At 36.9% G+C, this 16,350-nt stretch overlaps 1 protein-coding gene across 2 annotated transcripts in view; it reads right to left on the reverse strand.

Moving 5' to 3' along the window:
- The window catches only part of GUCY1B1 (guanylate cyclase 1 soluble subunit beta 1), a 43,008-nt gene that overhangs the window by 20,436 nt on the left and 6,222 nt on the right, over positions 1-16,350 (reverse strand). The window contains exons 3-5 of one of the 2 annotated variants that reach the window (XM_039381528.1): positions 6,305-6,433; positions 5,180-5,298; positions 515-712 (exon numbers count right to left, since the gene is read on the reverse strand). In XM_039381528.1, the coding sequence (XP_039237462.1) occupies positions 515-712; positions 5,180-5,272 (291 nt within the window). In that variant the 5' untranslated portion in view covers positions 5,273-5,298; positions 6,305-6,433. The remainder of the gene's footprint in view (positions 1-514; positions 713-5,179; positions 5,299-6,304; positions 6,434-16,350) is intronic. The other variant, XM_027739563.2, reaches the window with a different exon arrangement.

The raw sequence follows: 16,350 nt of genomic DNA on the forward strand, positions 1-16,350 counted from the left end.
CAGTCACACTCCCACACAATGACAGTATGAAACCCACAAACATACCTTGTTTCTGGGAAGGACCTGGCATGCAGTCTGGGAGCAAAACACTGCTCACCAGCCAGGCCTCACCAATGCACATCATCCTCACAATTTGTACACAGAGGAATCTGGGACGCAAAGACAAAATGTCCATGTTCCCACAGAACACAGCAGACAGTGAGAAATATATACCAAATATAAAATATATGCCAAATAAGCCATACATGTCATCTCCTTTGAATAAGAGCATATTGTGCTGAACTGCTCTCGATTGGGTTTGCTTGCAAATCAGTGCTGGCTTTCTCAGCACATGGTTGATGTGTCCTCAAAGCAACACAAATTATGATGTCTCTTCCTGAGCCAGTACTGATGGCACTGCTTCACAGAAGACAGCAACAATGCAAATTACTGTTTGCCACCACTTTACTTTGGATTTTCTTGATCTCGTCCTAATGACATAAATTTTCAGTGTTTATATCACTTCAGACATTACCTTCATGTCTATTTCTGTACCATGGATCTGTTGAGCTACTGTTTTAATGATTCCAATGACAATATCCTGAAGACCTTCTCTTTCTGAATAGTAATGCAGAATGAGCCCCTTCCCCTTCTCTGCATCAGTGCATCTAAAGGAAGGTGCTCGCATACCCGGGTAAATAGTAGCGAGGTGATCGTGCAGAGCATCCAGGTTCTAGAAGAAGAAATTAAAAACATGATTATAAGGCAATCACTTAGTATTTCTGAAGAAAGCAAGTACATATTTTGTCTAATCCAAACATCCCTTTTCTCTTACTGCTCATTCTTTCTGTGCATTTGCCTTATTATTTGGAGAAGTGCCATCATAGCAGGCTTTTCAGGTAGGCCACAATGTTCTTTCTATCTACCATGGCAATATTTGGACAATGAATGGCATAAAAATTAGAACTATTAATAATTACTCCAGATAGTAAGAATTCATGTTTTACCATGCTGTATTTTGAAACATTCTTAGGACTAAAGACCTTGTGTGTGATTCTCAATCCAGTACCTCATCCATTTTCATCCCTTCCAATTCTAGTCTCTATCATCTCCTCTTCAGATACTAATTTAGGAGTCAAGTACAAATAAGCATGTCTGAATATACATAAATCTTTCTCCTTATTATCCATGAAAAAGCCTAGTTCTGACATCATAACAGTCAGCCCAAGTTTATAGGGTCTGACTAAGTTTCAAACTTTAAAGTAAAGATTTAAATGCTTGAAAGACCAAGCACAAATATGTATTTTCATTGAGAATAATTGAAAAAATCCACAGAATAAACTGAACATATCACAGTTGCCATAATAATGTTTCAGAGGAAGTTTTTCAGGAAAGGGAAAAGATCTATTTTTCCAGCTAATATCCTTGACATCTTATGCATATAACTTTAAATCTTGACCAGACATATTGTGATCTGGAGAGGAAAGCTAAATTATAAATTGATACGCATACCTAATAACAACATTAAAGAGAACAATGAGATCAAAATCACACTTAAAACATAACAATGCCCCAACTTTGATTGTGAAGCAATTGTCAAGACTCTGGTTTGCTATTTATTGTATATTTAACAGAAAGAACAAGCTAGTTTGTGGGATAGTGTTGCAACCCACATAATGCTTTACTTTTGTTGTAAAATTTATGCGACTTCTTTACAGCTTAAGTCCTGAACATTACTGCACATTTTAAATGTTGTTCTCTCACCGCCCTGCAAGTAACTGCTACCACAAGGCTTTGCATATTGTTTTCTGCCAGCACAGGAAGTGAGGTGAAAATATTTTGCACTGTGGTGTCTGGGCCATTCTCCACCTTTCACAAGCATCTGTCAATCATCAAATTTGTGGAAGAATACTGAACTTAATTTCACGTGAGCTGTGAAATGCTTGAACAGTTGCCTCTTCTGGAGGCCTCCAGAGGAAATGAGACTCCTAGAAATGAATTCCGTGGGATGCACTCAGCCTGAAACTTCCTCCTTCAGTTTTTTAGCATGTTTCAAATCCATGGTTTTGTTGCTATATCAACATCTCCAAATTAAAACTTTGAGAGGCAACAATCCAGGAGTCAATTCATTCCAGCTGTTAGTGGGCATTCAACAGCAAAAAACATAATGCTTAAAGGCAAATTCTGTAAGATCTTTGCAGGGTTCAAAACAATGAAATTGGAAGAGATTGCTTTGAAAGAGTGTGAATGAGAAAAGAGAAAAAGAGATGACTGGCTCTGAGAGATTGCCCCATGATCTCCTTAACAGTGCAGAATTTTGGTTTCAATATATGTGCCTCAGAAACAGCCAGGATACACTGACCTTTTGGAAAAAACCTCTTAAGGAGACACATGGGAAAAGCCAATAATCTTCCAGTTACACAGTCATCAACACCAAAAGAAATTCAAAAGGAGTTTGTTATGGGAAATGGTCAATGACAAGGATAGAATTTTTATCAGATGGTTTTCTTAATTATTAACACAAATCTGGCACAAGTTTGGCTAACAACTGGTAATAGTCCCATTCTGCAAAACTACTTTTCTACTCTTCTACCCCATTACTGATGACGGTTACCCCAAGCAGTGTCACAGGTGAGTCCACGTGATATGTCACAGGTGAGTCCATGTGATATGCCTTTCAGTTTTTGCTCTCTAATCATCCCGAGTGGGAGGCTTGTAGCTTATTTTATTCAAAACCTCACTCCAACACATAGTCAAGAAGCAGTAGACATCTTCTTCCAAATCAAGGAGCTGAAATCACTCACAATTAGATATTGTCATTGCTACTCCTATATTTTGTTGTGTTTGATCCATTCTAAATTGATATTGCAGCTTCTGGAAAAACAAATGTGTATTTTTTCCTAGTATGTTCAGATGCTGTGAGACAGAGGTGCGGTTGGGTACAGATAACAATAGCTTAAGTTCTCTCACTGAATTCTTGTCTCCTAGACTGCCTAGATGTATGCTAGCGCTTGTGCTGGGACAGAGACACTAATTCTAGAGCTTTGTGGAACAGTGATCAGCTCCATGGTGAAACACTAAGGGATTTCCAAGCAAGAACAACCAGTGATACTAAATCAGGCACGATCTTGGCCCATGTAAAAATGCGAGTTGTGATTGGCATCTGAATTACAAAGATATGCTGTTCAGTGCTGTGTGGTACAGAGCATCTGGAAACTTATCTAAAAGAGGAATTAGTCCCCTGAATTTTGTTACACTGCAATAATGAACAACTAAGTAGCTATGTAAACTATTCACTACATGAGAGAACTAACAACTACTCCAGTGTTTGATTTTCATTCAGTAGAAAGCTATTGAACTTAATATAAAAGCCCACTCTGGGTTCCCCAGGAGGTACCTCTTTTCACCACTGCTTCTCTTTGATGCAGTGTCTTTCAATATGATTTGCAAAATTTTCACACCCATGTTATTCTTAGGAAGTAAAAATATTCGATTTAATTGCCCTTTTTATTTTCCACTTTCACGAAGCTTGAAGTACTTGTGTTTCAACTATGAATAAACTAAATTTTCTTGAGATGTCAAAGGAAACAAATATAAATACAAGATTTATTTTCACATACTTAAAAAACCTGCAATCCTCAATTATTTCATATATCCTGGACTCAGTACAGATTTCAAGAGGAGCCTTTTGGAACTCTATTATGTATTTTAAGAATCTGACAGAAGTTCAGGACATTAAACTAAATCTGCACTTATTTTTATAACAGGTACATAAAGTAGTTTCCTGACCTAATCTGACTGCTGGAATATGCAAAAGCAATAAATCACAGATGACACTGACTTTCTATCATAATAAAAAGCTAAAAAGTACACTTTTGGCACAGCTTACTAGTACATTAGTCCTCTTAACATTTACAGAAGTATATAACAGCCAATATCCTGTGTTAATACTGATATTCAAACAAAGCAGCTTAAAATACTGTCATTACAAGAATATAAATGTAAGCCGTTCCTAATTTTACAGATGTTTGGTATGCTTATCAAATGTGTCCAATCTTTCTATCATCACACAGTAAGGAATGAAAAGAGAAGTATACTATATGGAAAAGAGCATAAGGGAAAGGAATAGGGAAGGACTGGCCCATATATAAGAAACCAAAGTGATGAAGCAATGGGCCAACTACACTTTCTTTTTCCTCCTCCCCTATTTTTGCTCAACCCTAACTGCAACTTCATTACGTAAGTTACCTTTAAAAATTACATTTATCTGAAGGCTGCCTTTAAGGGCAGCATGTGAATGAAGCTATGAAATATATAGGACATCACATCCCACAGACAGACAGTGGTTTACAGATCACATATGATATGGACACATTGGAACACACACATATCCTGTCTGTCCAGCAACTACAATTCATGGGATTTTTACAAGAAGTCTAGGTTGACTCCATCCAGGATGCTCTGGAATGATGCAGGTTTTGGGGCAGGCAGTTAGACACAGAATATTCTAGTAACCCAGTAAACCATGCATTCTGCTTATTCACATATTGTTGGGGAGATTTTAAAGGTACAGATGACAAGAGGCTGCTAAATTTTCAGCGAAAATCAATAGAGATTTGACACTCAGCTTTTGGGCAATCTCCAGTTCACTGCTCTTAAACTCATTACAGTACACAGTTCTCTCCAAGAGTGATATAGATGACAAATCCTAAATCCAAAGTGCTTTCAGAAGTGAACAATTTTCAGGTGACAAAAAAGGGAAGGCCATTTTTTTCTACACTTAAAAAATAACACTTTGGAGAAGTCCCTACATTTCTACATTTCTTCCATGCTATTGAAAAATCATTTTCGTTTTGTTTTGGTTTATAGTGCAGTATCACACTGTTCTGCAATTAGGAAAGCACAAAAATTGACTTAAACACTGCTGCTTTATCTCACCCTCAGTTCATGTATGAAAGACAATGTCTTAGAGATAAGCTGTGTATGAGCCTTAGTTTTGTACATAACATACAATTAGAAATAGCCATTATCTATAATTAGTCAGAGATAACTTAAAAGAAATACCCTACAAATCTGAAGACCACATTTGCTGTTAGTATAAACAAGGTAAGTCCTTTCACTTAACACCCCTCCCCAATTTGCTGCATATGAAAATTCCTGTTCTTCTGTTAACTGAAATAATTTGGCACCAAATTCTTACCTGCAAAAACTCTCTGACATTTGAGCCCAAGACACGTAGAATTGTATCATAACCAGATTCTTGACAAAACACAAAAAACATCTTCCCAAACATTTGAAGAATTTCCCCAGCATTCAGATCTAGTTAAGACAGGAAAATATGATTCAGTTCGAACACTGTATTTCACACACTTCTCTTATTACTTTACCCTTGTATTCATAAACAAGAAAGACAGTACCTAAACTCTACCCAGATCCAGAGGTCTCCAGTAAAAGAATAGCAAGATTCAGGATTCATATGGCAAATAACGAGTATTCAATACAGGAATTTTGTTAGGATTTATCAATTACCATTATTACTTCACCACATTGTGCATTTCATGCATGTATAGTATTTTAGATTTTGATACAGACAATAAATCACTACTTGAAATTAAAGGAACTCGGTTGTTAGTAGTGCTCACCTCAGCAGAGTTAATTCTGATTTACAATAGCATGAAACCACATCAGCTGCTCCAGTTCAACATTACTACAGGCATCACAGTCTTAGAGGTTCTTGGCTAACTAGTGATGCAGAATGATTTCATACCACACTTGGGTCTGCAGACAGAATAATGCTGATGGGCAAAATTCTACCTTTCAAATTCTAGACGAGAGCTCCAATGACTGAAAATGAATGCAACCCAAATCAGTGGCTGATATGAAATGTGCCCATGTCACAAATGTTTCTGTAGCTCAGCATGCTTGCTCAGCAGAGATCAAGGATTAATTCAGCCATTCATTCACTCACTGCTCTTGCAGTAGTGATTGAAACCTGGGTGTATTGGCAAAGTACATGCAGCAGTACATTGTTACTTCATGGCTGCTTGTAACACTGCCCATCCTCTGTGGATGAGGTATATTACTTCACTTTAAGATAGAATACTTTGGAAGTAATAAAAATAATTTCAAGGAATAAAAGGAATAAAAATATCTTAAGAGAAATAAAAAACCCACAATCCTTTCTTCTTAGATGTTAAAAAAAAATCTCTCCTTTACTAATACTCTCCTTTCACTTCCTCTTTAACTAGAGAACACAGATTTGGCAGGGAGGAGAGGTATTTCCTTTTTTGTGATGAGGGGGCAAGAAGATATCTGTATTACTTACTAAGGACCTTGCTTGCAGCTGCAACCAGGTCATAGGTTTTGGAATCATCATAAATTATTCTGACCAGAAACTGTCCTTCTTCATCCAGCTGTGCCTCCTTCCTGAAGAAAACAGAATAAATCTTTTCACCTGGGGGAGAAGCGCCATACTGAAAAAGGTCTTTTAAATAAAATAAGTTTTTAGGGTTACTAAAGATAGAAAATTAGAAATAAATTTGTTCCATATCTCAGTCATTAGTGTACAATACAAATATCTCAGACCACAACTGTTCTGAAAATAATAATTAGCTATAATAAAATAAAAACAATTTTTCAGTACAGAGCCTCAGAAAGAAGTCGTTGAACTGATAAAGACACAATTTGCATTTTAAGAGAGGGGAATATCCAATAATGCATCCCAAGACAGGCTCTTCAAACACTTCTTAAGCTTTTTCATTCCATCCAATTTTAATTACACTTTATTTACGATACGCATGGTATGGTTTTAACAACCATTTGCACATATTTTCAGAGAGGAATTTAAAACACAGATATAGGTACCAAATCAATTATCTTTTTTCAGAATTCTGCACATGCCCACTGAACAGGAAAAAAAAGATGGCAAGATTTTGCAAGGCCTTGTTCTCACAATGCGCATCAAGTCTCACGAGTAAAGTATCACCACTTAGGTATATCACAATAAAAATACACATTTCTTCACTAAAGGAAACAAGCCCCAATCCCAGGTTCAATACAAGACTCATGCATATGTCCTGTGCACAGTTAATACTGATACTAAGTCAAAAAAAGCAAAACAAAATGACTTCTTAGTTTTTCAGGATCATTTAGCATTCTTTTCAACTTGAACATGGAGTCAGCAGCTTGTCCAAAAGGCAGCACAACTCTGTAGGCGAACCTTTTTCATGAGAAAAACAAGTTGATCCCCCTAGGCAACAAACTGCTGTGCCTTACAAGCCTTGCATTTGACACAAGGGAGTTTCTAGGGAGGGTCCACAAGTGCCTTTCCCCCTGTTTTACCCCACCTGCTTAGCATAGGAGCCAGGCCACTGGTGCTGCCGCAGTGGTTGAGTCCCAGCTCTTGGGAGGAGGACAGGGAGCACCTTCCTGGGCAGGCAGATCCCAGGATCCTGAAGAGCCAGGTGCCCCCTGTGGTTGGTCCCACCACGCATAGGGCATGCCCACGGATACGGCCCTGACTCTGCCCAGCTTCAAGTCAAGTCATATTCTGTATTTGCTCTTTTTTCCCTTGCATGTTCTCCTTCAGCAAAGAGAGGCAGATGTGCAGGAGGACACAGTGTGGTCTCTGATGAAGTCATGCCCTGTTTGTTGAAGTCCTCTGGCAAATGAGCACAGCCTCCTTTTTCAGTATATTTTTTAAAATAAGTGTTCATCTTCTGTGGTTTTGCCACAGAATGGGTCTCGATAGAGACATTGTGCTTTGCAGAAATAGTAACAAAAGAAAAGCCATCTGTAGGCACTCACACTGTAATTTATGTACCAGAATGAATTAGCAAAACTAATATGATCATGGATGGCATCACTAGTATATTTGCAGGTGGAGGGTCACAGCTACCTCATTAAAAAGAAATTATACCCTTAATCTAAACGCATCTCTATGCTGCAGAACACTTCTGAACTCAAAAACGTCAAAGAGACAGGAAAGTCTACAAGTGATTTACTGAATCACATCTTCTTATATCAAACACAAAAAAAATTAGTACCGGAAGTTGTTCTTCAGAAAAAGCTTTAGAATTAGAAAAACTATAACAAAGGTAGATTATGAGGTAGGTTTTATAAAAAACTAAGCACATGGGATGCAAATTGAGACATTCATCAACTTGGTACTAGAATAATTATTTTTCTAATGTACAAATGAAAGAGAACCATGAGTAAACAATTATTTACTGTACCATGGTGATGAAGGGCTTTTACCAAAGTAGGACAGAAATGTTTCCCTAGATAATGTTCAAACCTCCAGCTTAAGAGCCAATATTTCTAATTGCTCTGAATTTTTCTTGGTCATCAGAGGAATTATAAGCATACAAAACATAGATTCTAAACCTAGTTTGTAAAATTCTGCATCCCGTTTTACATCAAACTCTCTCCATCATCATAACATGATCAACCATTAATTAAAATCAAAGACTTTGACAGAAACTCAGATTTTATTTTTCTAAAGTGGGTATAATTTATTTTAAAAATTAAATAATACAAACTAATAATGCCTGAAAACAATTCGTTTACAGATGTAATGGAATTATTCATCCATACAAACAGAAATATTTTCTGTGATACTCAAGGAGAGGTCTGAAAATTAAGTACTCTGGTCATCTTAAAACTGCTAGATGGCAAACTGTACTGCTGAGAAGGCCTGATTCCAATCTCATATGGCAGTATTCTATTGACCTAAATAAAATGACTCATCATTTAACCCTCCAATTAGTAATCATCAGTCTTTGATAATCTGTTCATTTATTGATGGATGTCTGGATTTCTTTTTCCTCTTCATCTTCCTTTAATCTTGCTCATCACATTCTTCCCACTGACCAAAAATTATACATTGTTTTTATATTTTAAAAATATACTTAATTTTGTTATTAATTAATGAAGTACTGTAACTGTTACTTGAAATAAACATTTTATACTCACTCTAAGAATGATGACCTAAAAATAAGCTAAGCAGCTTTCCTAAAGGACTATGACAGGGTTAGAGGGGAGGTGAGAATAAATATCCTACACAATTCTACATAAAAGGAACATCATTCTCTATCCAATGACACAAAAAGTATTATAATAAACTCAATGGGGGGGGGTCTTTATTTTCATGCTCCAAAATATTTTCATATTCCAAAATAGTACTTCTGGTCCTCTTTCCCCACCATTCTCTGAAAACTTCAGATCAGCCTCCAGGGTATCAAGTCTCACAGATTCCTGAAAACAAATCCCATGCCACATATTCCTTCTTTTACTAAGCAGAAGGAGAGCTGGAGTTGTTAGTGGGAAATGATGTCTTGAAACATATGAGGTAGTCAGGGACAAGAAGGTAGAGTTTACATTTCCTAAGAATGGAACTGAAATGAATATAAGAAAAGAAAACCATCTTGATTCTTTGATTCTCTTAACATGGTATGTAACTGCAAGTCAGCTACAATTTGGAGGAAAGTTTGCAAAGGGTGAACAAACTTTCCCACATCCCTGATACATGCTGTGCTTTCGTTTAGTCTCTCTGATCTCAGCCAAACCACAAAGGGTAACATGCACATCTGGAAAAGCAATGAACATCCTCAAAAATACTTGAACAATTCAGTAGACAGAGATTCTGTGTGTGAGAATTCTCTCTCCGAAAAATTGACCCAGATTGATGATGCTGGTATCTCTTGTTTCAAAACTACTTACATTTCTTTCCAATTATATTGACTGGAACTCTTCCTGTTTGCTTCTCTGTGCCAAGTCATGTTTTTTTTCTTATTTTCTTTGTCCAAGTTTTTCTTCAGTGTCTGCAATTTCCCTGAGCCACCACTTTAAAATTACCACTTGTAATTTCAATGTCTATTCCATTTAATTATTTTAACTATTTTGTTTTTCTCCAGTTTACTCAAGATCCTTTGGATCACTCAGCAGCCATCTTCTCTGTACCCTTAATGATGTATTTCCCTTTTTTGATAAAGGTAAACAAAATTTTCTACAAAATTTGTCAATGGAAATATTTATTCCTGCAGGAGATTACAGTCCTCAGTGAACCAGGCAAGTATCTTTGCTTGTCCTACAAATATGGCAAATACCATGACACTGTCTAATCTAAACCTGTGTCAAAAGATAAACTGCCTTTTTAAAGCCCCTGTTTGAAAATTATTAAATTCCAGAACTTTTCTCTACCTTTTCAGGTCCATTCCTTCTCCATACCTCTAAGATCTCCTGTGCAGGTACATCCCAACAATTTAGCTAGATGCTGAGCTGAAATATAATTCAGTTAGATATTTGTTTTTCTGTATTATTTTTCTGCTAGATGAATTTCCCGGCCTGCTTCATCACCATCGCTGCGCACACAGAACATGTGGCCAGAGTGACTGAGGACAGGACAGGAGGTTCAGTGAAGTCAGCTGAAGGGAAATCAGTGAATTCCCCTGCCTCTGGTGAGCTGGGTCTGCAGCTTCTGAAGCCCTTCTTCCTCCCTCAGTAATCTGACAGCAGTGAGAAGTTCCAAAAGTCTTTCTATCTGAAATATTAGTTTTAAGACTATACGTGAAGGGGACACGCTGCCGAAAGCTTATCCAAAATGGCCACTGCAACGTGAAAACACTCCTATTTTTACAGAGGCACTTGTCTTTCAGCAAGTCTACAAAATAGCAGGTCCTCCAATAAACTTGTTTCAGAGACCACCACAGCTATCAGCACCAGAGAGGCTGACCACGACATGGCCACCAGCAGCCTAGGAAACAGGAATGGGCAATACCTAAATGGTTTCCTCATGGCTGCACTTTTCTCTCCTAAGTACCTGACCCCTACCTGATTTATCAAAGCTTCCTGCACTTATACTAAGAGACTGGTTCTACAACAAGGGTGATATGAAGAAATATATGACAGTGTTGTGAAAAGTCTTATAAGTAATACTGAAAGTGTGGCTGCTTTGTCATCTTTGCAGAGCTGATGTGGTTGGCTGTCCATTAACAGTAATTCCTACAATGTTACATAGCTGTATTTAACTCCATAACCTGAGTACCACATATGAAAACAAAATTGCCTATGTGGAACAAGGGATGGCTACAAACCCAAATATGAGAACTTTAAAAGACCAGAAGGCTGCAACTGTTCCCATCTGAACAGCTTCCCTCTCCTGGCTGACAGATGGATCCTGAGCCAGGATTAGAACTGCAATATAAAAAGGCATCCTTAGATGCAAAAAATTTACATTTGGCTGACCACATTTCACAGAAAACTTCATAATCCATAGCTTTACAAAAAAACTGTGGCACTTCTCTGGAAATGTTTTGCTGCAGTCTTTAATCACAGTTTTTGATGAGATGGGAGGAATTAACATAGTTCTGCTGTTTTCTGCAGACTGCAGTGTTTGATCACAAAGACATTAACAGCAATAACAAGTTGTTGGTTTCTTAAGGACTTGACTGGAAACAAGCCAAAAGCAACAAGCTCTGGCAAATTCCCAAGCCCTGGTTAATTCTTTAGTGAAGTAGCCGCATTACAGTAGCAAACTTTTAACTTTTGTGTGGCCTTTCTTTAAAAATAACTTCCAAGTCAAATAGAATAGAATTTACAACTAATTTCTCATTTACATTTCTAGAGACAAAAGAAGCATGGGGTTTGCTCCCCTGTAAGTTTCTGTTCAAAACCTTCAAAAATCCCAGGATTCTAATGCTCTTGCCCAAGTTGACTCCTGTCACATGAGATGTGATATTTCATGGTTCAAAACTTACATCCTATGACATTCCTGTCCTAACTGCTATGGTCTGGCAGCCCGTTTTATTTACTCTGGACTAATTTTGAATGATTACACAGAGCTACTTGAATTGTGGGAAACAAAGATTCCAGCCCAGACTTTTCTAAAATGCTTTTGTTTTCCTCCAGAATGTTTGTATTATCCAGGTTAATGTGAGGCATTTTACTTGGGAAAGAAAAGAACCTTAATCATTACACCACGGAAAATAACACAGCTATACAGAGGCCATTTTTCACATACAGATTTGACCTTGACATCACTGGACAAATTCCTATGGAGTAGATCAAAGAAGGATCAAGGCTTAAAGCAGTCTTTCCTCCATCAGTCATGCTAACACCCCCCCAAACTGCTGTTGATCTACCAGCACAGGACAGTGTAACAAGTGATACAGTGTGTGTACAATGGTCCCTTTGAAAATCTTTCCCATTGTGCAACTAGTTTAGTATTTGCAAACACACCACTAAAGTTTAAGGTAATGTTAATAATTCACAGATGGATGAAATGTTACGTGTGGACAAGCATTCCAATAAAAACTATTCTTAAAATCAGAACAGATCCTGCACTTCAGATTTTTAAACCACAGATTGCACACATTTTTATTTCTCACAGAGGAAATATTTTCTCTATTTTGATGTAGTTAGGATTTCTTTTGCCATCTTTTGAGGTTTTATAGGCAACACAGATAGACAAGATGTTATGTCAGGTTGGTCTTACTTTTATAGCCCATTCTGCACATTTAAAGGGAATTTGAATAAACCATAATAAAGAAGAAGATTGCTGCTGTCGAACCTTTTTTATTCCTGTGAAGTAGGACTTGCTACTCCTACCCCTGTAGTCAGTCAAAAAGCTCTAATTTTAAAAAATTCTTACAGAAAGAGAACCCTTCCCATTTGCATGCAGTAAATATAGAGGAAAAAAAACAGTACAAGACTGCACTGCTTTGCATCCTGAAGATGCACAAGCGTCTCTGTGATACAACATTACTGTTTAGAAGCTGTTGCTGTCACTTTAACAGATCATCCAGTGTCCCAAAGGCACAACTGTATCTCCTCCTATCAAAACTCCAGTCCAAAGTGCATGCACTGGGTGTGTCACCTGGAACACACCACAACAGAACCTAGTCCCAAGACCACCTCTAGGACTTCTTCCATGATAGGTATTGTTTCTGTTGGGACTTTTGCCACCATTGTGCTTCATTATTCCTGGTGTACCAAGGATGGAAAAAGTGCTCGTTAAATTGAAGAGATCAGTCAAAACAATGACAAAATAACACTACTGCACTTAGAAACACAGCATGGTTCTGATCTCACTGATAGGCCAAGTCAAGTTTAATTCCATTCCAAGAGCAGCACTATTAAATGGGATTACATGTGTCAGAACTAAAGATGGTATCTGTGAAACCAGAATCATAGTTTTTGCATCTCATTTACATTAAAATGGCAAACTCGCTGCTTACTATATTACTTCACAGATGGTTGGTGTTTCCAAAATGCTTCTCATCTTTTTTTCATGTATTTCACAAAGATTATTTACTAAAAACTATTAAAAATATTGAACCACTCTTCCCAAAAGGAAAAAAAGAAAATAGACTTGTACATGTTTTGGATGGTCCAGATATATTTTAAAACACCCAGCTGGGGAAAACATAAATTATATTAAGTTACAAGATTAAATAAAAATGGGAATCTGTCCAGGAAAATGACGTTCTGGGTAAAGTAAATAGGTGTATTTATAGAATTCAGAGTTCTGAGCTATTTCCCAGCTTTACAGGCTGGATATGAGAGTGTTTAATGTAGGATTTCAAAACAAGATAATCCTAGAAGATACAGTTAAGAAAAGTACAAGTTCTTTGCTACTACTACAAATATTAAAAATATTAATAAAAATATAGAGCTAGTATTATTTTCCTTCCTTTTACGTAAGTGGACTAAAAAGAATGCTATTTACAAAATACTCTTTCAAGTATTTAATTTGTAAGAGCAAGCAATATGTTTATAACACCTGTTATCCTGACAGGTCTAAAAGCACTTAATTCTAGGAAAACAGCAAAGTATCTGAAAGATACTGCAAGAACACTCACACAGTGTTTCATAACATGCCACTCTTAGCCAGCTTTTTCCCAGACAAATTAAAGAATTTGGCTCCACTCAGTTTAAACTCCTGACCTCCGAGCAGGTCCTTCCGGTGCGAGGAACTGAAGGAGCAGGCAGTATAGTGTCCTGACCCTAAAAATCCTGTAAATAATAACCTCCAGACCCATGAAGAATTATTTCTTTAGCATCAGTTTAAAAAAAAAAAAATCAACTTATAAAATACTGCTTAGAGCTTTGGAAGAGTATGAAATAAGGACTTAGAAACATGAACAATAAATGTTCCTACTTAACAGCACTTTCTGGACAAAAACTCATTAATGTTAAAAGCATATGAATTTAAAAAAATATCTATTGCCCCTTCATCACTGATGGTTTTCCAAAGTCTCCTTCCGACATCTATTTAAGTAATCTGTATTTTTTTCAAAATTGTCACAAGACTGATTGAACAGAACACTCTGTCTTCAGCACTGGGTAAACTCTCATGGTGCTAAGGAGGCAGCAAAAAGTCAATTTTCATGTTTTTTCACAGATCACTGCAATTAACTACAACTGAGTCATACATGACCCAAAATAAGAATGGACATACAATCTAAAACTCTAATGAATAGTCTATTTTTTTCATCAGTGTTTTTTGTGAGAGGACAATTAAAATAATTAACATGGTATGTCTGCAACATTACCAAGCATGAAAGAATCAGTAATTTAGGTAAACTGTAAAGTAAGCAGTCTTTATAATAAATTAGTTGTGGACTGGGAAAGGGAAATACCGATCAAGCTCAGAGCAGTTCAACCAAGCAGGAGAGGAATCACACAGGACTGACTGACACCACTGCAATATACAGGTATACATGTCTATGTGGCAAAATCCATAACCAACTTGTTTACCACCTGGACTTCTTCTACAGCTCCTTGGAAGAGAAGTACATAGGAAAGGAATAGCAAAGCCAGAATTTTGATGGTAGAAATCCCAAAGGCACCAATAGGATAAAATAAAATTGAAGTCCTAGACACACATGAACCTACACTTAGATATTTAAAAGGAGTTTGGCATCAAGATTCTCTTGCAAATCAGCCCTTGATGAGAAATACCAAAAATCACTGGAAGGCTTTTCACTCGCTTCAGCTTCACATGATTATTAGCTGAAGTGACACACCTCACATTTTTTACACTTATTTGATTCTTATGTCCTTTTTAGTTTGCATGTTTATTGCCAGGCCACACTGTGGTTAAATAGACATAATATGCATGCACACATACACATACACATGCACAGCAGTGTTTATATGCTTATGCAGCTACATATACAAATATAGTTTCTCCAAAAATATAATATTTCTAAGTTGATGATTATCCATCTTCTCTGCTAGCAGAAGTGATGCTGTTAAGACTGCAGACAGACTGGTTTAGACTATGGTACTGTTTTATAAGCTTTTTAAAGGGTTGCCCTATATACAGAACTACAGTCAGCTGCAAACTTAAGAAACACTTTCCAGAACTATTATGAAGAAATAAAACATCTCATAAAGAGCCATAAGCATCTGATGAGTTTTCTTTGGTTTAGTGAAAGCAGGAAAGATGGACTCAGGTCCACTCAGAGTAACATTAGTCTAGTTTGCTCCAAGCCACACTTCCCTGCCTCTCTCTAAGCCTGTATGACACAACCCACCAGTCACACCCATGAGCCCACAGAACCTGGAGGCTACCAGTTCTTTCAGTACTGAGGCTAGGTCCCACTTCATTAATGCACAACTATTCTGTATTTTACTTTATCTCATTCACCAATAAATAACCATAGGCTTGATTTACAGCAGTGTTCAAATCCAGCTCTGAAGACAGAATTATTCCTTTCTAACAAGTCTTCAAGTGGAATTGATCCCTATACTATTTGTATGCACAAGCATTAACTGCCTTTCAAACAATCTCGTGAGGCCAATTATACCATTTCCACTTTAAATAGGCAAGAACAACATGGACAAAAAGGTTTCACTACTTTTGGGTGCCCAGTATGGGACAGGTGGTCCTGTTTTTTTCAAGGTACTGAGCACCTTTTATACTCAAAACACTGTTTTCATGGACTTTACAGGCCACCAGCATCAGACCTACAAGTTACCTAAATTCCAACACTTCTTAAGAGCTTACTGCTGCAACTTATAACACTTTCATTAGAGCTTTTGTACATATTTTCCTATGTTTCTAAAAAGGCAAACTATACTATCTTATGAACTGTTACTACATTTAAACATTGTGCTAAATAATAGTAGTAGGCCAAAATCTTGATTTTTTAAACATATCAACAAACGTAAATTGTTTTGATATATTAGTAAAAATAAAAAAAATCATCATTGACAAGGTGACATTCTGAACACAGTATACAAACACAACAAATCAAGCTAGTGCTTTTATTCTGCAGCTAAAAAAAATTTTTTATTTGCTTTAAAGAGCATAAAAATGGATAGTTTTTGCAATGTGAGAAATTCCAAGGAATGTGTTTAAAAAAA

This window comes from Pipra filicauda, unplaced genomic scaffold (genome assembly GCF_003945595.2).
Source record: "Pipra filicauda isolate LSUMZ 115617 unplaced genomic scaffold, ASM394559v2 scaffold22_size4397567_pilon, whole genome shotgun sequence".
Lineage (NCBI taxonomy): Eukaryota > Metazoa > Chordata > Aves > Passeriformes > Pipridae > Pipra > Pipra filicauda.